The 22,500-nt window shown below is 50.7% G+C and overlaps 1 protein-coding gene across 1 annotated transcript in view; it reads right to left on the bottom strand.

Annotated features, from left to right (window-relative positions):
* nav2a (neuron navigator 2a) overlaps positions 1–20,564 on the bottom strand; it is a 22,575-nt gene extending 2,011 nt beyond the window's left edge. Inside the window, exons 1-6 of the mRNA XM_060071987.1 lie at positions 20,541–20,564; positions 20,271–20,409; positions 10,988–12,332; positions 9,401–9,501; positions 8,905–9,013; positions 4,579–5,028 (exon numbers count right to left, since the gene is read on the bottom strand). Of these exons, the coding sequence (XP_059927970.1) occupies positions 4,579–5,028; positions 8,905–9,013; positions 9,401–9,501; positions 10,988–12,332; positions 20,271–20,409; positions 20,541–20,564 (2,168 nt within the window). The remainder of the gene's footprint in view (positions 1–4,578; positions 5,029–8,904; positions 9,014–9,400; positions 9,502–10,987; positions 12,333–20,270; positions 20,410–20,540) is intronic.
* Between the last annotated feature and the right edge of the window lie 1,936 nt (positions 20,565–22,500).

The following is a 22,500-nucleotide window of genomic DNA, read 5'->3' as shown; positions in this document are numbered from 1 at the left end:
CCTCTCTCCCCCCCCTCTCTCTCTCTCCCCCTCTCTCTCTCTGCCCCTCCCTCTCTCTCTCTCTCTTCCTCCCCCCTCTCTCTCTCCCCCCCCCTCTCTCTCTCCCCCCTCTCTCTCTCATTCTCTCCCCCCCCCCCCTCTCCTCTCCTCTCTCCCTCCCCTCTCTCTCTCTGCCCCTCCCTCTCTCTCTCCCCCTCTCTCTCTCTCTTCCTCCCCCCTCTCTCTCTCCCCCCCTCTCTCTCCCCCCTCTCTCTCTCCCTCCTCTCTCTCATTCTCTCCCCCCCCCCCTCTCTCTCTCTCCCCCCCCTCTCTCTCGGGTCTTGTTGAGAGAGGACCCGCGACCGGGACAGAATGCTGCTGTCTGGGCGAGTGCGACTGTACACTGCAGACAGAGCTCCTTTGTGGGAGTTGTGGTCAAACAGAATTAACGTCTCCGCCAAGCGACCGTGCTGATCTGGGGCTACAGACGATTAACAGGAAAACACCTTGCCTTTCACTTCTTTCTCTAAAGTTTGGGCAGAGGTTTTACTCTGACAAAGGAAAACATTTATATCGCAACAGGGATCAGAGTCGTGACGTGGTCTGCAGAACGCGCTGCTGCTTCAACAGCAGACACGTTGGGAGACATTCCGACATCCCAGAACCATATCACCACATTCAGATTGACCTTGCATTGATGTCGACACACACACACACACACACAGTCACACACACGCAGCCACACACACACAATGACACATGCACACGCACCTTCACAGAGAGACACAACCACACAGCCTCACACACACTGACACATACATACAATGACAAACACAGACCCACAATGACACACACACACAAAGCCACACATAAACAGGCACAGCCACACACACACACACACACAAACACGCATGCACACAGCCTCAAACACACACACACACACACACACACACACACACACACACACACACACACACACACACACACACACACACACACACACACACACACACACACACACACACACACACACACACACAACGCAGCAATTCGTTTTCTCCCCCTGCTGGTTTTCAGGATACACCTTAACCTATAACCTTCTCTGGCGCAAAGCGGTTCACGTCCGAACAAGACAAGTTTATGGTCTCAACCTCTGAAGAACAGCTGTTCACGCAGGCTTTTTATGGAGCTAAGCTACTTTTAGAGTAGATAGTTGCTAAAAACTCTCAAACTGTGCGTTTCACAGGTTCAACGGCTACAAACGCCAGGAACAACACCTCTCACCACATTTTTCTTTCTCTTTTTTTTCCCCGGACTGGTTTCTGTCATCGTTTAGAGCGGCCAGACTTACCTTTCAGCCTCGCACATGGAGAGAGAGAAAAACGGTTAGTCCGAACCAAAACAAGGCTCTCTCGCTGAGGGGGATTCCCTTCAAAGGGGAGAAAAACTAACACAAAGCCAAAACAACAGAGAGGGCTCCTGGAGTCTCACTCTATCTACAGGCCATCAGCCGGTGTCTTATCTAAGCTGGGAGGAACTCTGCGTGGTTGAGCGTGTGTGTGTGTGTGTGTCTCTCTGCAGGTGCTCTGTGATGGTATGCTGACTCTAGTGAGCTTGCCCCTTAGCTGACTGGGTCCGCCTGCCTGTGACGCTGGCTGCTTGAGGGGGAGAGAGAGCGAGAGAGGGAGAGGGGGAGAGAAAGAAGGAGGGAGAGCGAGATAGAGAGAGAGAGAGGAGAGAGAGAGAATTTGAATTTGAAGAGATTTGGGATTTTTTGGGAGAGGGAGAGGGAGAGAGAGAGAGAGAGGGGTGGGTGTAGGCTGCGCTGGGGGTGGGGGGTTTGAAGGTGGTTTTGGGGGTAGGCTGGTTTGGGGGATTCACTCCTCTAGGGCTGACAGGAAGGGGGGTTAAGGGGGCATGGTTTAGGGGTCGGGAAAGGGAAGGAAGAAAAGCGTTTTGGCTAGTGAGTGATGCACGATAAGGCACGAAATTCCCAGGACACAAAATGACTCTCTCTCTCTACCTCTATCACTTTCTTTATCTTTCTCTCTCTCTCTGACGCAATCTCTTCTATCTCTCTCTCTCTCTCTCTCTCTCTCTCACTGTCTCCCAGTCTTTATCTTCACCTCCCTCTACCTATACCTCTCTCTCTCTCTCTCTCTCTCTCTCTCTCTCTCTCTCTCTCTCTCCAACTCCGTCTCTCAGGCTCTCCCTTCGCCTCCCTCTACGAGGACCTGTCAGTCTGTCTCTCAGAGGAAAACAGCAGCAGACATCACTTAGCCCGCGGCAGGACACAGTGACGGCAGACCCTCGACTCCCGTCGCTCCGTCAGTGGGCCGCTGACTGATCCCTACCACGTAAACTCGTCTGGCGATGAGTCAAAGCCCGAGACCAGCGACGAGAGAGATCAGGGGAGCTGCCGCCGAATCGGCGAGGCTCTCCAACAGCTCCAGACAGGATTAATGGGAGCCGAGAATGCCACAAAGCCCGGTCTGTCCGTGCTGTTTAAACATCCCGAGGAGCTGGGGTGGAAGAACCAGTTGGTGACGAGGAGGCAGAGGTAGGCTGAGGAGGGGAGGAGGTAGGCTGAGGGTGGCCGAGTGCTTAGCCCTGCATGGCCTGTGGGGGGGGGGGGGGGGGAGGGGGGGGTGGAGGCGAGGGGGAGGGGAGCTATCGCCGTCTGTTGGAAATGGTTAACCCACAGGGTGACTCCACCCAGAGCACACACACATACACACAGGCACGCACACACACACACACAGGCGCACACACACAAACACAGGCGCACATACACACACACACACACACAAAAGCAATCATACCCAGCCTTAAGGGTAATCTACCTCAACCACAAGCGTTTGAATAAAACCTAATTTCCACCGACATCAATCACACAGTCCTCCGGGCAACAAAAGACTGACAATCTTATATGAACAGAGGTGGTGCGGGGGTTGGGTGTGTGTGTGTCATATTCACACAAACACACACGCACACACGCACACACGCACACACACACACACACACACGCACGGTTACGACACACACACATAATGGAGGCAATAGTCCAACACGCTTCCGCTAATAAGAATCACCTAATTTTAGTCATCGTCATGGTGACTGTTTACTGCTAGTCACCAGAGTGCACCGTGGGTGAGGGTGAGACACACCCTCTCACCCACATCCCCGTCCTCCTTCACCAGTCAACCCAGACAACACTGGTCCGGCTCACTGATCCACTATCAGGTGTTCCCATCAAGGGCCCCGCTCACCTGGCCAGGTGAGGGACAGGGCTCCTGGCTCGGTCTCCTCTGGGGCCCCGGGGTTCAAACAGATCAAGTGTTTCAAGAGCACTTATCTCGCGCAGGCCCCTACACCACCCCTGGGTGAATCACCGCCGTTTGTTGCAAATTGCGTCACCGGAGAGGAAGCAACTCAGGGGAGATACTGGGGGGAAGATGAGGTCAAAAGGGGCAAAGGAAAGGCAACCTACAAACTTATTGTATGTTGTACGTCCTTGCACTTAAAAAATAGCACTTAACATTGTTTAGCGTCTTATCCTAGCTATACTTGTTGTGTGTGGGGAAGGGGTTTACCTAGCAATTGTTAGTGCTCGGCACTTGGTTCTATGAACATCCTTACTGTACCGACAGTGATATATTGTTTCTCTTTCTTCTGATAAATGTACTTATTGTAAGTCGCTTTGGATAAAAGCATAATCTAAACGCCCTGAATGTAAAATGTAATCTTGACTTGGTCCATAATATAAGTGGAATCATGGAAGGCTTGCAGGTTGCAAGACGCATGTTTACACAATGGATTTAGGTAGAGCTAATCCTATTTTGTCTTGGTATAATGTCACACTAAAGTGTTTACAAAGGCATCCTTAAACATAGCCCTGTCATTGAGCGAGTGCTAAATACTGTCTCTGTTCTTGGCACCTGAAGGGCTAGCTAGCTCCCTTCATAATTTCATAATGATGAGCAGCAGAGGATTCAATTGCAGTGTGGGGACGGCCGAGGTATGCATGAGGGCCTGTTGCAACACGGACATGGACTTTGAGCAGGTAAACAAACAGGTAATCAGGTACAGCACTGCGGCAGAGGGTCTGTGTACAACCTTTTCTGGGTGAAACGATGTTGTGAGCTACCGAAGGCAAGCACCATAGATTTTACGAGATGTCAATGACTCGACGTTTGCAACTAATTGTATTATAAGTCCTCTGGCGCCCTCTTGTGAACGGTCTGGAAACACAAGGTGACCACACAGCGCCTGAACTAACAGTTAAAGCGGGGATATCATGCCAGCAGGTGTGAGTGTGATTAGCCATTACAAGCCGTATTCAAATCTGCCCTTTCCTGTGCCCTAGTGTCATCACTAGTGGGAGTGTCCACCTAGATGTATGCTGGATAGATCAGCAACATTTACTACAGTCCACTGGGTAGGCTTGTACACTGATCTATCCAGCATACATCTAGGTGGATACCCCCCCTTGTGATGTCACTAAGGTACAGGCTGATTGCCGGCGGCTTGTAATGGCTGATCACACTCACACCTGGTGGCGTGATAACACCCCTTTAAAAAAGCAAATAGTGTACTGACCCGCTGGTGACGTCGTCGGTGCGCGTCACGTTCTTGGCGAGCACGTCGCCGTCGCTCATGTACCCCGTGACCTCCATGGCGATGCCCTCGAGGTCGATGTCGTCGCCGGCGCGGTCGCCCAGCTCCACGCCGCACAGAGCCCCGCCCCTCCCGGCCAGCTGGCGCCGGAGGTGACCCGGGTACAGGTAGCGCCCCACGGGCCCGCCCCCGCCGGCCGCCCGGCCGCCGTAGCCGTTGCCCAACGACGGGGCGTCGCCCGCCTGGAGACGAGGGCTGGAGGACTGGCCCAGTCGCCACGACGACAGGGACGGGCGGGAGGAGGTGATGCTGAGGATGCTCCGGCCTCCTCCTCCTCCACCACCTCCTCCTCCTACTCCTCCGCCCACGCTGACGCCTCCCCCGCCGCTGACCTCCGTGGTGACGCTGCCGTCGAAGGTGGTCTCCAATGTGCTGTGAAGAAAGCGGAGGAGTTCAGGGAAAATGGGGTCCCTAGTGGCTGGATTTGTAGCTACAGTTATAGCGACAGGTGAAGCTACAGTTATAGCTAAAGATAAAGCTACAGTTGTAGCCTCAATTGAAGCTACATATATAGCTAGAGTTGAAGCTACAGTTATAGCTACAGCTGAAGCTACAGTTATAGCTACAGCTGAAGCTACAGTTGTAGCTGCAGTAGAAGCTAAAGCTATAGCTACAGTTGAAGCCAGAGTTACAGCTACAGTTGTAGCCTCAATTGTAGCTACAGTTGTAGCCTCAATTGAAGCTACACTTATAGCTACAGTTGAAGCTACAGTTATAGCTATATTTATAGCTACAGATATAGAGTGGCGAAGTCACGCCCCTTCCGGTAGAGCTCATGGGACCTATGAGATCGAAAAATATGAATGGGTGTCAATGGAGAGAAAATAATTATTTTCTGGTCCCAGTCTTTATATGCCCTGGATTACACATATGTTGTTTGTGGATTTAAAGGATAATTTTTCATGCAAAGAGTTCGACCGTTTATTGTGCAATTGTTCAGATAAAGGCTGTAGAGAAAACACAACGAGAAAGACGACACGGCTCGTATGTGACGTCACGCTCCCTGCGACTGGCGTGGAGAAGACCGACAATCTTCCCATCGGCCTAACTGAAACTCTGCACGTGCCCTGATTTATAATGGTTTTCACCTCTTTCGATGCTTTTATCCTCGCCTTGAAAAAAAGTGGTGAAGTGGAGCAGAGAGATCGCCATCTCTGTACCGAGTTCCAAGTGCGGGTGTGGTGACGTATATCATATGCGTCGAGAGCAGCGAAGAGCTGTAGTTCACAAAGCGGCCTCACATAAAACCTAAAATTATCAAACTTCTTCACGAACATTTTTAGTTTTCTTTGCATGAAAAATTATCATTTAAATCCACAAACAACATATGTGTAATCCAGGGCATATAAAGACTGGGACCAGAAAATAAATATTTTCTCTCCATTGACACCCATTCATATTTTTCGATCTCATAGGTCCAATGAGCTCTACCGGAAGGGGCGTGACTTCGCCACTCTATAGCTACAGTTGAAGCTGGTGTTATAATAATAATAATAATAATAATAATAATACATTTTATTTATAATGCACTTTATATTCAAGAATCTCAAAGTACTTCAGAGAAAAAAAATAACAAAAAACTATTAAAAGTGGAACCTCAAAGAAAGTTTAGCTAAATGCTCTTTTAAAGAGATGGGTTATCGCTACAGTTGGAGCTAGCGTTATAGCTACAGTTATAACAATATCATTTTCATAATACAGTCACAGTCTTCTGAGTTTATATGAATAATATTATTTATAGAGAAAGATTACCTTGATGGATTTACTTGTGGATTGCCCTTTTATTCTTAAAAAACTCTGGTTGCAATATTTTTGTATGGAGTAAATAGCTGCTACAGAAAAGTAAGCTAGTGCAGGTTTAAGTCCGGTCAAATTCTGAGAAAGGACGGCATAAATTAGGTGGATTTAAAAGAGTGCACGACTGTGAAAAGGTGGTGAAAGATGGAGCTGAGATTAACTGAGTGTGTTCCCCCCAAAGTCCTTTCACTCATTCTTAATGCCCCACGAAAGCACTTTGCGGTGAGTCTATAAAACAATAGGAGCTCTCTCTCAGAGTGTCTAAAGTAATACAAACGATCTGGGGCCGTATTCACAAAGGATCTTAGGGCTAAAAGTAGGTCCTAACTGGCGAATTTAGGAGTAACTCCTAAAAATAATGGGCGTGTCACTCCTAAATTTAGGACTCCTAACTTTTTTCACTAAGAGCAATTCACAAAGTATTTTAGGACTAAAAGTAGCACCTAAGTCTAGGAGAGCTTAAAAGTCCTCAAGAGGACTCCTAACTCAGTAAGACCTATTCACAAAGAATCTTAAAATGCCTGCGAGACGAAATGTTAGGGTATTCAACTTATTGTGGAGTTAATGCGCGATGCAATAACATCCCCGACTAACAGGAATAATCTGATTAGTCCCGAAATAAAATGTTATAAAAATTATAAATTATAAAAAAATATATATAACTTATAAAAAATAAAAATAATTGCGCCATCAAAAGACGAGGACGTGTTCGTCAATAGGAAGAAAGTGCATTCCATCAACACGCAGGTTGTTTTTGATGCAAATTTTAACATAGCCTACTGGATGTTGTTGCAAAGTGGCCAGGATCTTCAGCTACCCATGATTTGCGCATTTTAATGGTGAGCGGTCTGAGGCAGCTTTTTGAGATGTACCAGTTGGGTGTCACTTGCTGGGTGACAGTGACTATCCATGCAAGACGTGGCTCTAGACAGCCTACCTTAATCCACAACCGGGAGCACAGTTAAAGTGTAACATGTAAGTGATTACGCAGATTACGCTTAGTCCTATGCGTAAAACACATCGTATTGGCTCTTTGCGAGCACACAAACATACACGAAATGTTGTGGAGAGAGGAATTGGGCAGATGAAACGTCGGTTTCATGTCCTCCACGGCGAAATACGCCTCACCCCAGAGAGGGCAAGCACAGTAATCACTGTATGTGCCATTTTACACAACCTTTGCAAGCGGAGGAACATTCCACAGCCAGACGATGATGATGATGATGGCGATCAACATTACAAGGAATTTGGCCGTGTGGAACCGAGTGGACAGGCATTTAGGGATCACTTTGAAAACACCTTTTAGGTAAACACCTTGGCACAACTCAGTCAACACTTGGGTAGTTCGTAACATTTATTTTCTTTTAGATTTTACGTATTTTTATTGTTTGCTTTCTCTCTCTCTTGAACGTGCAGGCTACAACGTCATTATCGTGGTCTGCACAAAATTGTCATCATGCGTGTATTCTGCTAACTGCACTATAACTACTTAATAGGAATTAATTTCTAGCCTAGGCTATTTCCTTGTTTTTCGGTGATTCAGTGGGCTCGTCTGAACAACCAATCACCGAACTGACCGCTTCTAAACTCGTGCACGAGAATTGACGTAATCCATAGCAACGGCGCGTCACTCTTAGTTCACTCTTTGTGATTTATCCTTAGTAAGAGTAGGTCTCAGCGGCTTTGTGAATAACTTTTAAGAAAAAACTCCTACGTAAAATGTTTTAGCGCGAGTTAGGAGCACTCCTAGCGGTAAGATAAAATGCTTTGTGAATACGGCCCCTGGAATCCAAGCTGAATGTTGCAGACCACTGAGTTCCTGTCAGGGGGGATGCACCCACACTGCGCTCAGAGATCAGCACACACACACAAGCGCGCACATGCACACGCAGACACAAAGACATCCACACACACACACACACACACACACACACACACACACACACACACACACACACACACACACACACACACACACACACACACACACACACACACACACACACACACACACACACACACACAGGGAGGGGACCAGTTCAAAGCGGATTCCAAAATCAAAGATGACATGAAAGGCATGGCCAGCGATCAAAGTCAAACCTCTCCAAGGCCGACACGGACACAGGCGGCTGATCATCCATTAGGCTTAGGTCATGGTGTCAAACCCCCAGTGCGCCGCCTGATTGGCTGCCACTGGTTCCTAACCGGTCATGCGCGCAGGACATTGTCAGTCGATACACTTTGATGATCCAACATCTCTCGGAGTTTTGGTTCGTTATAGCCTCCACCAATTAAAAAGGCATCAGAAATAAACCGAAACGACCGAGCCAAGTATTTGAAAAATGTATCAGGCCAGATGAACTTTGCCTGGTGTACTCGGCTGCCACTAGGGGGCGTGATTGTGTCACACCAGACGGTGATAACTCAGTGCGACACTCCGTGGGCGTCTACCTGTGTGTGACCTGAGTCCCTCGTAAACTGGACATGGTGTCCTCCAGGTTCTGCCGCAGGTCGGCGATGTTCTTCACGGTCCGCAGCCTCCGGGTCTCTGGGTCTTCACCTGGTCCAGGGGGGGGGGGGGGAGGGACACAAGAGACTCAGACGGGCGGTCGGGGGCACGTGTGTGTGTGTGTGTGTGTGTGTGTGTGTGTGTGTGTGTGTGTGTGTGTGAGTGAGTGAGTGAGTGAGTGAGCGTGTGTGAGTGCGTTTGTGTTTGTGTGATGTGTGTGTGCGTGTGTGTGCGTTTGCGTGCGTGTGCGTGTGTATTTCAGTTTGTGTGTGTGTGTGTGTGCGTTTGTGTTTGTGTGCGTGTGTGCGTTTGAGTTTGTGTTTGCTTACGTGTGTGTGCGTGCGTGTGCAGCACTTGTGTGCGCGCTTGTGTGTGTCTGTGTCTTTGTGTGTGCGATTGCGTGTGTTTGCGTGTGCGCGTGTGTGCGTTTCCACATACTTGAGAGGTCCTCGATGGAGGTCTTGCCGAGGGCTCCGTCGGTGGCGCGGCCCCCCGGGCCCAGCTCCAGGCTCAGGGGGTCCTCGCCGTCTGTTTGGGACCTGGTAAACACAGGAGGCTCAGGGATCAGATATGAGCGGCCACACACAGCTCCCACGCTGCGCTAAGCTGTGTTATGACAGAAGTGGCGGCAGTATGGTACTAGCATATATGGTAGATATATATATATAATAGATATATATATATATATATATATATATATATATATATATATATATATAGAGAGAGAGAGAGAGAGAGAGAGAGAGAGAGAGAGAGAGTGAGTGAGGGCTTAATACTTTAGTTGAAAATGCTGAAATATTTAATCTTCTGTGAAGAAAAGTCTTTACTATATATATATATATATAGATATATTTGTATATATATATTCAAAAGATTAAATATATATATATATATATACCACACATGCTAGTACCATACTGTTGAAATAATTAATCTAATATTTAAATATCTAATCTAAAGTAAAGGCTTTACGGATTAAATATTTTAACATTTTCAATTTATTAAGTATTAAGCATAACCAAGCAATAGTAATTGCTTGGCACTTGTTTCTATGAACATCCTTACTGTGTACCAATATATTGTTTCTCTTCTTCTGACAAATGTACTTATTGTAAGTCGCTTTGGATAAAAGCGTCTGCTGAATGCCCCTAAATGTAAATCTATGAGTTGAATGTCTTTGATTCACACTTTTAGAGATAAATAAGAAATTCTCTCTAAGACATTCTAGAAGTCCTGTGACATCTTTACCCCCTAAGATGTACATCTAGAACACCCCTATCAGACAAGAGAAGGTGGTACGACCCGCCTGCTGATTGAATCTGACAGGTACACAACGGAGGAGAAGTTCCCAAGTGCTAAAGATGGGGGTGTACTGGGAGGGCTCCTCGGAAAGGGGTAAACGGGGTGCCTGAGAAAGGCCATCCCCAGGCCACAGCCACAGGAAGTGGTTAAAGGGCTAATGAGATGTTATTGGAAAGGACTCTCTCAAAATGAATTAGACGTGCACCTTCATCAAACATAGTCACATGAGGTCGCAGACAGGGGTCAAACCAGCACATCGCGTGCACACATGGAGATCAATATCCCCATGGAGACGTTGACACATACAGACATGCTGTACATTCAGCAGACACACAGGGACGTACATACGAACACGCTCGACACCGGAAGTGGCGCATTCCTTGTTAACATTTTACAGATGGCTGGCGTGATGGATGAGCTATTGTTCTGCGGAGGCACCTCAATAAACCAACGTCAGAATGCATCGCAGGAAGCAAGAGCCATGAAATGTGTTTCAATACAAACGACCTGCATAGGTCTGTGACGATTCCGACGCAACACTAAATCCACCACTTATAGTACAATCGCATAAATGTTTCACAGAGGTTTGTGTGTATTTGTGCATGAGGGTGTGTGTGCGTGTGTATGTGCGTACGTGCACGCGTGTGTCCGTGCATGCGTGTGCATGCAATGCATGTGTGCGTGAGTGTGTGCGTGCGCGCGTGTGCGTGCATGAGTGTGTACCTGTACATGAAAGGTGCGACGGTGGCCGTGTTGGGGTGGCTGTGGTGCTGCTGGGTCAGAGGTAGCTGCACGCTGACCGTGTTGCAGGCCGTGCTCTGCGTGGCTCCGCCTCCCGCCGCCGCCGCCGCCACCACTGCCGCGGCGGCGTGGGCGGGCGTGGCCTTGCCGTCGCTGGAGGCCAGGCTGGAGGTAGAACTGGAGTGTCTGCTGTCCCTGTCTCTGTCCAGGGGGCCCCCACGGTGCATGGCGAGACCCCCCCCTAGGCGCATGCTCCGGGGCCTCTCCCCGGGCTCCTTGGGGCCCCCCCCCGCGGAGGCCTTGCCCCCGGCCCCGCCCCCCCCCGGGGCCTTGGCCCCTGGCTTTGGTATTCCGCTGTGTGCCGGCGCGGCCGTCTCCTTCTTGGGGACCTTCCCGCCTTTGGGAATGAAGCTGCCGATTTTAGAGGTCCTTCTAGCGGAGCAGTCCGTGTCCGCGGAGGCCACTTCCTCCCTAGGCTCCTCCCCCCGGAGTTCAGCCCTGTCGGGGTTGGAGTTGCGCTTGGCCGCCTCCTTACTCCTCTCCTTGTCCTTCTCCTTGGCCTTCTCCTTCTCCTGGCCCTTGGCCGAGCCCTTCTTGGCCGTCATGGCCCTGCTGAACGTGCGCTGGGCGATGCCCCTCAAGGCGATCTTGGGGCTGCTGGTTGTCACGGCGACGGTGGGAGGAGGAGGAGAGGGGGGAGGGGCTCCGTGAGCGGCCCCTTTCTCGGCCCCGCTCCCGTTCAGCCCTGGGCGGGCGTTCCCCTCGTCCTCCTCCAGGGGGTCCGTGTTGGAGCCCGCCTCCGCCCTCTCGACCAACCCGGGCGCGGCCAGCCGGACGGGGGCGGAGCCATCGCCCGCCGCCGCCGCACCATTGGACGACGACGACGACGACGACGAGCTCTTCCCTTTACTGTTGAAGGCCTTGAGCTTCTCCAGCATCGACCTCTGACCCGCGGCCTTGGGGGGCGCCTCCGAGCCCGCCGACGCCGCCCCCTTGGGCGACGCCTCCTTCTCCGGCCTGCCGCCCTGCATGACGGGGGCCGGGGGCCCGCCGGACGAAAGCACCGAGGAGGAAGAGGAGGAGGCGGGGGTCTTGGAGCCGGCCGAGGACTTGCTCTTCCAGGGCTTGCCGCCGCCGCCGGCGTTGGGCGTGGGGATGGCCGACGAGGAGCAGGGGGACGAGGAGGAGGAGGAGGAGGAGGAGGAGGCCGGAGGGTGGGGGGCCGAGGTAGAGGACGGGATGCCGGAGGGGGTGCCGGCGGTTACCGAGGGCGACGGGGTGCGCTCAGTCATCGCCGGCTGCTGGGGCCCCGCGCCCTCCGCTGGTTCTGCGGGACACAGGGTAACGGTAAACGGTAAACAGACGGTAAACAGACGTTTATACCGCGCGTCGCTAACCGGTGGCCCGCTCAAAGCGCTTTACAACACACTGCCTCACATGCACCCGTCCACGCACACACACCCACACACCGACGGCGGCGGCGTCAGCCACGCAGGGCGACAGGCCAGCTCGTCGGGAGCAGCCAGGGTGAGGTGGTCTTGCTCACCTCGACCCTCGAGGAGCCGGGATTCGAACCAGCGACATTCCGGTTACCAGCCAACCCGCTCCACCTCCTCCTGAGCCACATGCCGCCAGAGGGGACCCAAGTGTGAGTTAAGAAGCCTCGCTCAGGGGGGGGGGGGGGGGGGGGGGGGTGGAGAGGTCACGCGCTGGCTGGGAGGGAGGGAATGGGGAGTGTGCGAAGACACCAGATGCTCGAAACAATATTTATTAACCCCAGGAGGAGTGGCCTTATAAGGCTCTCGGCGGCGGCGTCTGCGGCCTGTGTTGATGTGTCGTCCTCTCCTTTTCTCTGGGGGCCAGCCACCACAACTGTTGGAAACACTTTAATGCTAACAGCGAGTGGAGCCCGATCGCAAGCTGTTTATAAAAACACAATGAGGAGCGTCTCAGAGTGCTTTTATAGCCTCACCAAGAAGAGTGCCGCGGTGCCCTGTCTTATAAGGCGTGGACTTATATGGGAGGGTTCTGGACAGCTTGTCCTACTTAGACACACGCCGCGTCCCACTTCAAGTGTGGTTGAAGTCGTTGTCCGTTTCATTTTAAAAAGATGCGTAAAAACTGAATAAACAAATAAACAAAATCAAGCCAGAGCTTGGATGTCAACAATAAAGGCAACAAAGCAGAAAATAGGCAGAGAGGTTGCGTGCCATTAAACCTCAAACCATCAGCGTTAACTGTACACAGGAACAACGCACAATGCTGGTTTGTGAGTGATGACAGGCAGCATAGCAACATCTAGCCAAACAACTGCCCCCACAAAGGATACCATGGCAACAAGTGCTCCGAGGGGCTTGCAGCATGCTGGGGCCTTCTATACTGGGAGGACTAGGGTTCGATGGTGGTGTGTGGGGGGGGAGTGATGTCACACTTAGGTGCTGTGTTTCTAGACCCTCACCGTTTGAATATTCAAACGGCCAATGGTCTCGACGGACCTTCTCAACGGCACTGGGTAGAATGAGTCATAGCCGTGCCGTTGGAAGGCAGACACGCACACACCTAGAGACCTGACGTACGCACACACACACACACACAGACCCGCCAGACACACACACACCTACAGACCTGCCGTACACACGCACACACACAGACCTGCCAGACACACACACCTACCGACCTGCCGTGCACACACACACACACAGACCTGCCAGACACACACACACACACCTACAGACCTTCCGCACACGCATGCGCGCACACACACACACACACACACACACACACACACACACACACACACACACAGAAAGCCCCACACATCAACAGGGCAAGATAGAGAGAAGCAAAAAGATCCACCAACAGGCTGCTCCAGAGCTAACGAACTGACAGCTCGAGGCAATAGGAAAAATGGAGCTGGCCTTGGGCTACTGCCCAGTGGAGCACTGTGTTCATCTAACGTTGAGCTGTAAGACCGTAACCCCTGCTGTGGGACCAGATAATGTCCTGGAAGCCCAGGTCAATGCAGTCGAACGGGCCGGTGAGAAAATTGTCAATTAACTGCATTTATTCAGCGCTTTTCAAACCAGCGGCCACAAAAATCGCTTTAAAATATTGCCGAACTTTTTTGCACAGATTCACACACCGACGGTGGCGTCAGCCATGCAAGGCAACAGCCGGCTCGTCTGGAGCAGTTAGGGTGAGGTGTCTTGCTCAGGGACACCTCTACACCCAGCTAGGAGGAGCCGGGGATCGAACTAGCAACCTTCCGGCTACCAGTCAACCCGCTCTACCTCCTGAGCCTCATGCCACCCTAAGACTCTGGTGGTAGAGCTTGGTCGACGAAACCAAACCCACAGTGTAGTAGTGTGACCGTGACCATAATTTTACTCTTCCACGCCTTCGACTATAATTTTCAATTCCCCATGGTTGATGGTCTAGTAAGTGCAGCGTTTACTTGGGAGCATTTACTTGCTCTGCGCGTTGGTTTAACCCTCATCATAAAGGTCTCCACTTTAGATTTTACCCTGCCTTTCATACCCTAATTGGAATTATCCCTCCTCCGCCCCCCTTCAGTATTTTGCAAACTCGGCCCTGAAACAATGAAGCCATTAGGAAGTGATTAAGGTCCAATTAGCCGTGCTAGCAGTTAGCGTTCAGAAAGTGGGTCAAGTTGCTAATAGGCCGCTTCCCATTGGTGCGCATGAATGAAGACGGGGGTCCCGCTGCTACAATGAGCGCTCGCCATGGAAGGAGAAAGAGAAACGAGGAAGAAAGGGGGAAAGTAGACAACATGGAGACCGAGAGAGAACGAGAGAAAGAGACGGCGAGGGATTGGAACTCTGAGGCGAGGATGAAGGGACAGGGAAGCCTACACCCCCCCCTGCCAGCTCACGGCCCCGTACTGCGGGGGCTTGTGAATGGGGTCAGGGTGGACAGTGTGGCCAGCTGGCGCTTGTCATCATCACTGGACCGCAGTAGCCAGGAAGCGGCAGGGCTCTGGTTAATAATGAACCGGCCTGTGTTCTGCCGACGGGCTGAATCAGCAGAAGCTTGGAGCCGACTTTAGCCCCACTCGCCTCGTCTCGCCGGCTGGTTCCCGGGGCGCAGACGTCGGATTGAAACCTCCAACCCGTTTATAAAACGCGCTGCAGGTTAATGAAACGTGCCGGGGTGACCCGTGAGCAACCTCAGAGCTGAGTGGGCGGGGCGAAGGACTCAAACTACCGGGTCATTCTGCATTCCGTCCTGCCGATAACAAACATGTTGGAAGCATTTTGGTGTTTAAGTCTAAACGGCTCAATTAAGCGCGGTCGTTAGACATGATAATTAAGTTACATTTAAAATACAGGAGCGGTGCGAGGGCCTTCGGGGGCCCACACAGACGGCACAGGGCCCCCCCCCCCCATGCCCACTTCCTGTATGCTCCAGAACAACCCACTGAACTCACACTTTCCCTCAGTGTTTCTAGTGTTGACCCTTTTCCGTCTCTCTGTCTTGTTTTTCTCCTGTGTTGCTTGAAGGGGTGAGGGTCAGACAAAACGCACCTCTACTGGCCTCTTAGTGACGCATTTTGTGTGTGTGTGTGTGTGTGTGCGTGTGTGTGTGTGCGGGAGTGTGTCCAAGTGTGTAAGTGTGTGTGTGGGTGTGTGTGTGTGTCGACGTGTGTGTGTGTGTGTCGACGTGTGTGTGTGTGTGTCGACGTGTGTGTGTGTGTGTCGATGTGTGTGTGTCCTTGTGTGTGTCCATGTGTGTGTGTCCTTGTGTGTATGTGTGTGTGTGTGTGTGTGTGTCCTTGTGTGTGTGTGTGTGTGTGTGTGTGTGTGTGTGTGTGTGTGTGTGTGTGTGTGTGTGTGTGTGTGTGTGTGTGTGTGTGTGTGTGTGTGTGTGTGTCTGTCTGTCCATGTGTGTGGGTGAGTCTAAGTTATGTTTGTTATGTTAATGTTTGTCAGGGTCGGTACCACTGAGCGGTGACGTGCACGAGCGTGAGTATGCGTGTACGCCGAATCGGACGAGAAACGCAGGAGAAAAGTCGTCTGTTTGTTGTACTTAGTGACTTCAAACGCACCGCGCTATTCATCGGCTGTTCACCGATTTAAACCTTACCTAATCATTGTGTTGGAAGCGCGCACAAACACACACACACACACACACACACACACACACACACACACACACACACACACACACACACACACACACACACACACACACACACACACACACACACACACACACACACACACACATACACGTGTACGCACACACACACTCATGTTAACGCAACCACATGAAGGAAAAAAAAATTCAATGCATTAGCAGGGTTAGCGCGGGCTGACTCTGTTTAGCTAACAAGCCGTTCAGGCTCCTGTTAGTCACCGCGGTCACAAGACGATAAGCTAAATCTTCTCACTCCATCCACCGGCCAACACCGTTGACCTGGGCCTGCCCTCCTTCTGGCCTAGGCGCTCATGAGCCATGTGCACAAGCAAGCGCATAACAAATTATGATATGTTCCTCCCAGAAATCCTAATATTTTAACCAATCCTGTAACCAAGCCATTCCACAGATTAACTATTTCTTCAGGGGGTATATTCTCGTATTCTTCATTAATTGTCGTGAAAAAGTATCTAGATGATATTTAATTCTTGTAATTTAAGGTAGGGATAGAGTAGGTATGGAAAACACGTATGTCCAGGCTAAAGCTTTGTTTGTTTGTGAACAAATCGAAAAAAAAAAAACGTCTGCAATTTAGGAGCACATCAACAAGACTGAATCAAAAGATCCCGTCTCTAAACTCAGGTTTGGCAAGGGGTCGGAAGTCTGAAGTTACATGTAATGACATGTACGCTAAACTGCCCTCAATGTGCTCAGAGACATGCAATCTTCCTCCGTCCCCCGTCCATATCAAACGTTTGTGTTTTCCCCCAAACTAAAATAGACTGCCCTGCTTGGGTTCTGAGGTTTCAGACTCCCAACCCTCACGACCTGACGTCCTCTATTGTGCTGCGTGGGACACTCTGCCTTTGTGGTGCGGAGTGATACTTTATAAAGCTTCTGCTGCTCATCAGACATCCATTCATTCAACAAGAACTGTTGCCATGCGCACACAGACAAAAACACACACACACACACACACACACACACACACACACACACACACACACACACACACACACACACACACACACACACACACACACACACACACACACACACACACACACACACACACACACACCCAGGTGCAGGCACACTGCACTCTTTCATCCCACCCTGTGTTTCCTTCCCTCTATGTCACCCCGGCGAACAAGCAGAATGTGTCACGTTGTGTTAGTGGAGAGCCGTGCTCTGTTTGTCGCACCGTACGACGCACAACACGACTGTCGGCACATGAATACCCCGCTCTGTCACAACCACTGACACGGAGCAAGGCTGGGAGTCCTCGACGGCAGAGGCCACAGGTGTCTCTCCCCCTCTCTCGCGTCTCTCTCTCTCTCCCCCTCTCGCGTCTCTCTCTCTCTATTGTCTCTCTCTCTCTCTCTCTCTCTCTCTCTTGTCTCTCTCTCTCTCTCTCTCTCACTCTCTCTCCCACTCCCTCTCTTGCTCGCTCTCTCTCCCACTCTCGCGTCTCTCTCTCTCTATTGTCTCTCTCTCTCTCTCTCTCTTGTCTCTCTCTTTCTCTCTCTCTCGCTCCCTCTCTCTCTCACTCTCTCTCCACTCCCTCTCTTGCTCGCTCTCTCTCCCACTCTCGCGTCTCTCTCTCTCTATTGTCTCTCTCTCTCTCTCTCTTGTCTCTCTCTCTTCTCTCTCTCTCTCTCTCTCTCTCTCTCTCTCTCTCTCCCCCTCTCTCTTGTCTCTCTCTCTTTCTCTCTCTCTCGCTCCCTCTCTCTCTCACTCTCTCTCCCACTCCCTCTCTTGCTCGCTCTCTCTCCCACTCTCGCGTCTCTCTCTCTCTATTGTCTCTCTCTCTCTCTCTCTTGTCTCTCTCTCTTTCTCTCTCTCTCGCTCCCTCTCTCTCTCCCACTCCCTCTCTTGCTCGCTCTCTCTCCCACTCTCTCTCTCTGCAGCTGGTCTGGAGTGGAACATCGATTTAAGAAAAAAACATTACGGAAAAACTCGAGTGACCCGTTACATGCTTTTTTACAAAACGCAGAACAATCAAATAAATAAGGTTATTTGCCTGGAACAGTAACTCCACTGTTCAGACAAGTAGCAAAAACACACACCGTCAAAGAACACTTCAGCACAGTCCTGCACTGGCGCCAGGCTGACCTGAAGCCCCGTGCACGAGAGCAGAGAATCAATAACAAACTTGGAAGCCCGACGACTGCAGCAAATCCAGAGGAGCGACGACCGGCAACGCTCAGACCTTCGGTAGAAACTTAAGGGGACCAACCTCATTGACGCTGCAGATTTCGGCATCAGAGAAAGAGAGCGGAGCAGACCAGAGTGGAAGAGAGAGGGAGAGAGGGAGAGAGAGAGAGAGAGGGAGAGAGGGAGGGAGAGACGGAGCCTGTCCATCCACAGAGAGAGCAGCAGGAGTGTTGTGCCTCACAGGGACTGAGGCGGGTGGGATCGTGGTTGGGGGGGGGCGGGACTTAGCGAGGCAACCCACCAGCAAGGCAGCAATGAGGGGGGAAAACGATTGGGTGACTCATCCCCCTACCTGATGCCAATCACTTTGTCCGCTGCTCTGGACAGCCCTGCACATATGTATGCTTGTATGCTCACACACACACCCACACACACACAAAGGTGCACAGATTTGGTCTGTAATTGGTCGGTCACCCACCAGGACACAACTTGCAATTCAGCTTACAACTCTATATTCAAATGAACCACACACCACTGAGATAAAATCAAACCTGGTGGAAGCAAACGTTAAAAACCTGGTTAATTTATCATCCATTATGCAGAGGCTCTCTCCCCCTCCCCCCCTCTCCCCTCCCCCTCTCTCTCTCTCTCTCTCTCTCTCTCTCTCTCTCTCTCTCTCTCTCTCTCTCTCTCTCTCTCTCTCCCCTCTTCCCTCCTCTCTCCCCCTCTCTCACTCTTCCTCTCCCTGTGAGTGTGGGGCCAGGGCAATGAGTTTAGTCTGCAACATGCTGAAAACAAACACAGTCTACATAAACCCTGAGCCTGGAGAGAGAGGAGCAGAGAGAGCTGAGAGAGAGCTGAGAGAGAGCAGAGGAGAGAGAGCAGGAGAGAGAGCTGAGAGAGAGCTGAGAGAGAGCTGAGAGAGAGCAGAGGAGAGAGAGCAGGAGAGAGAGCAGGAGAGAGAGCTGAGAGAGAGCTGAGAGAGAGCAGAGAGAGAGCAGGAGAGAGTGCAGAGGAGAGTACAGAGGAGCGAGCACGCTTACATGCCAGCCTGACACAACAAGCTGCCAAACACATTCATCTCCACAACACGCTTCCGAAAAGGAACCCAAAACATGACGTGATCCTATCATAGTATTTTCTGCCAGCGAGGCGGAAAAAAGCTATTTTCGAGATCGATAAGAGCCTCTAAAAACCCTATCAGGGGTGTGTGCGTTTCAACTTTGTTTCTTTGGAGTCGTCCATTTTAAATGAAAAGGCATATCCCTGTGTGATCAGTGGGCCGGGGAGCCGGCTGCTCTGATCCAGAGCCAGCGGGCCGCCAACGCCACCGCCACTGCTGCTGCTGGCTCCGGGGACGCCAGGCGCCCGGTGTGATGTGTCGGGACTCTGGGGTGGACTCGTCAAGCCGAGCCAAACTCTTAACACACACAAACACTGACCGCACCAAACAAGCGCACACTCTCACAAACACACGTACACACAATCGCTCCCTCTCACACATGCCGCACACAATCGTACTCACACACAAACATACATGCACACAAACAAACACGCACACATGCTCGCAAACAGACACACACACATAAATACTCACACAATTGCTTTCTCCCACCAACACACACACACACACACACACACACACACACACACACACACACACACACACACACACACACACACACACACACACACACACACACACACACACACACACACACACACACACACACAATCGCCCTCTCTCACTCACATACACCTTCTCTCGCTCAAACACAAACAAAATCACACACACAAACACACGCACACACACACACAAATTTGCTCACAGACAGAGATCAACATACATATATTCACCCAATTGTTCTCTCTCTCACAAACACGTACACACACACCCACACACACCCACACACACACACACACACACACCAACAGCGTGCCGGAGACTCACCTTTGTGCGTGTGCAGGCTGGCTTTGGTCTTATCGGTGAAGCCCTGGCTGCGTCTGTTGCCAGGGGCAGCCACGGACCCCCGAGGTGGGGGTGCGACGTCACCGCCTGCAGTGGACACCCTGGCTGTCGGACCGGAAGTCTGGGGGGGCGGGGTGGGGGTGGGGGGGGGGGGGATGTTTAGATTCAGAGCAACACGGGTTTGAAGCTGTCAGAAGCAGAACAAACAAACAGGCCCATTAGTGTTCGGGCGCCGGGGTGCAACGGACAGACGGACGGTCGTGTGATCTCATACATCCTCTCAGAGCCCTTCCGTCTTCCCTCCTGGTGGCATTGTAACGTCCTTACCACAGGCTAATCCATAGTGCTCTGGGAGCAGGGACACTGTGTGTGTGTGTGTGTGTGTGTGTGTGTGTGTGTGCTTGCGTGCGTGTCGGTGTTTGTGAGAGAGAAAACAAGTGTGTGAGTGTATGTGTGTAAGTGTTTGTGTGTCCGTGTTTTCGAGGGATTGTGTGTGTGTGTGTGTGTGTGTGTGTGTGTGTGTGTGTGTGTGTGTGTGTGTGTGTGTGTGTGTGTGTGTGTGTGTGTGTGTGTGTGTGTGTGTGTGTGTGTGTGTGTGTGTGTGTGTAGAAGAGAAACACAGAAGACATCCGGACGATTCCAACCGGTGCTCCGTAGCTTCTTTAGTACCTTAGCGTCTCGCTTAAGTCGTTCAAATACTGTGGAACAAAAGTGATGGCTTTGGTGGAAAAGTCACAGCGTGCAGTTTGGAGGTATACTTGTTCCTGCTCGCTATCGATCCTGCATCCTGCAGTTTGGCCGGCTTTCCACGGCTTTGGGGGTGTGTACACCTAACACCTCCCTATCGCCGTGACGATGTGAATGTGTTGTGTGTGTATTTAATCAGTTCTGAACAGGCTGGATCACGAATGTATCAGCGCATAGCGGATGGAAGGGGGGGGGGATATGTTAGCTGTGGATATAAGCCTTAAATACATGTGATTTCTCCTTGATTCCATAAGGCTAATCTCCCCAGGGTGGGGGGGGTGGGGGGGGTTGGGGGGGGGGGGGGGCATGTGGAAATCAGACCGAGCGGCGCCGTGGGCATTCAGCTCAGCTTATGAAATGCTAATTCACTAGCTGCTAGTGACGTCGTCGAAGGTGTTGGATGACGGTGTGTGTGTGTGTGTGTGTGTGCGTGCGGGCACGTGCGTGCGTGTGTGTGCGTGCGTGCGTGCGTGCGTGCGTGCGTGTGTGTGGGGATGGGGGATCTGATAAGCATATGTTTCCTGCCCTCTTCTGTTACACCCAGCCTAGGCTTTTTAAAACTGTCATTTCCTGTATGTCTTTTAAATTGAGATGCGGGAATTGATCTAGCTAATCACAGTAAATAGAGATTCAATCTGTTATTGACTTACTGTGGGATTTAGTCATTGCCTTCCTCCAAAAGGAAATGTTTTAAAAAATAAATCATTCTAACTTAAAAGTTTTGTTTCAATAATTATAATCAGTAGTAATAAAGTTGTTATACTTACGTTGCTACTTACTATTATCCTTTTTGATATTATTTGTATTGCATCTGAATATTTTGGTTAAATATTTGTAGTCAGGAACTTTAGTAAAATATATCCTAGCTCAAACATTTAATAGCTATATGATATGGACTGGTACAAAAGCTAATCAGTTTAGATGTTGTATAATTACATATAGTGGATGCACCTGCTCCGTAATAACAAACCTGTGCTGTTACACCATCTGACCACAGGGTGGAGCTAGTGTTCTATTTTGGATGGCGCAGGTCAAAACACAGGTGCAGTGAGAGTAGAATTTGGGAGGGGCAGCATGCAAACATCCCCATTCAAATTATCTTTCTAAGACATTAATATGTAACACAAAAACGTGAATAAAGGTGAAATTAATCTTTTGTGCAAAGTGTACGAGCCGTTTTAATCATTAATCATGAGCTATAAGCTCCGTTACACAACATTTACGTCGCCATAATTCTGTAATGTCTTGACGACTTGGAAGTAGGCTTTCCATTCCTGCAAACCCAGCATGAAGACACAGACACAGCATCGGTCTCCATTTAGTTAATTATTAATGTCACAAGTCATGCTACTCAGACAAGCAAACAAAAAGAACACACAGAAGACCAAACACACACACACACACACACACACTACACACACACAAACACACACTGAGTTAAAGGGTTATCTAAAGGTCTCTCACA

The sequence above is a fragment of the Gadus macrocephalus genome, chromosome 14 (assembly GCF_031168955.1).
Source record: "Gadus macrocephalus chromosome 14, ASM3116895v1".
NCBI lineage: Eukaryota > Metazoa > Chordata > Actinopteri > Gadiformes > Gadidae > Gadus > Gadus macrocephalus.
Note: the sequence above shows the minus strand (reverse complement) of the source record. Positions and strands in the feature narration are given on the sequence as shown.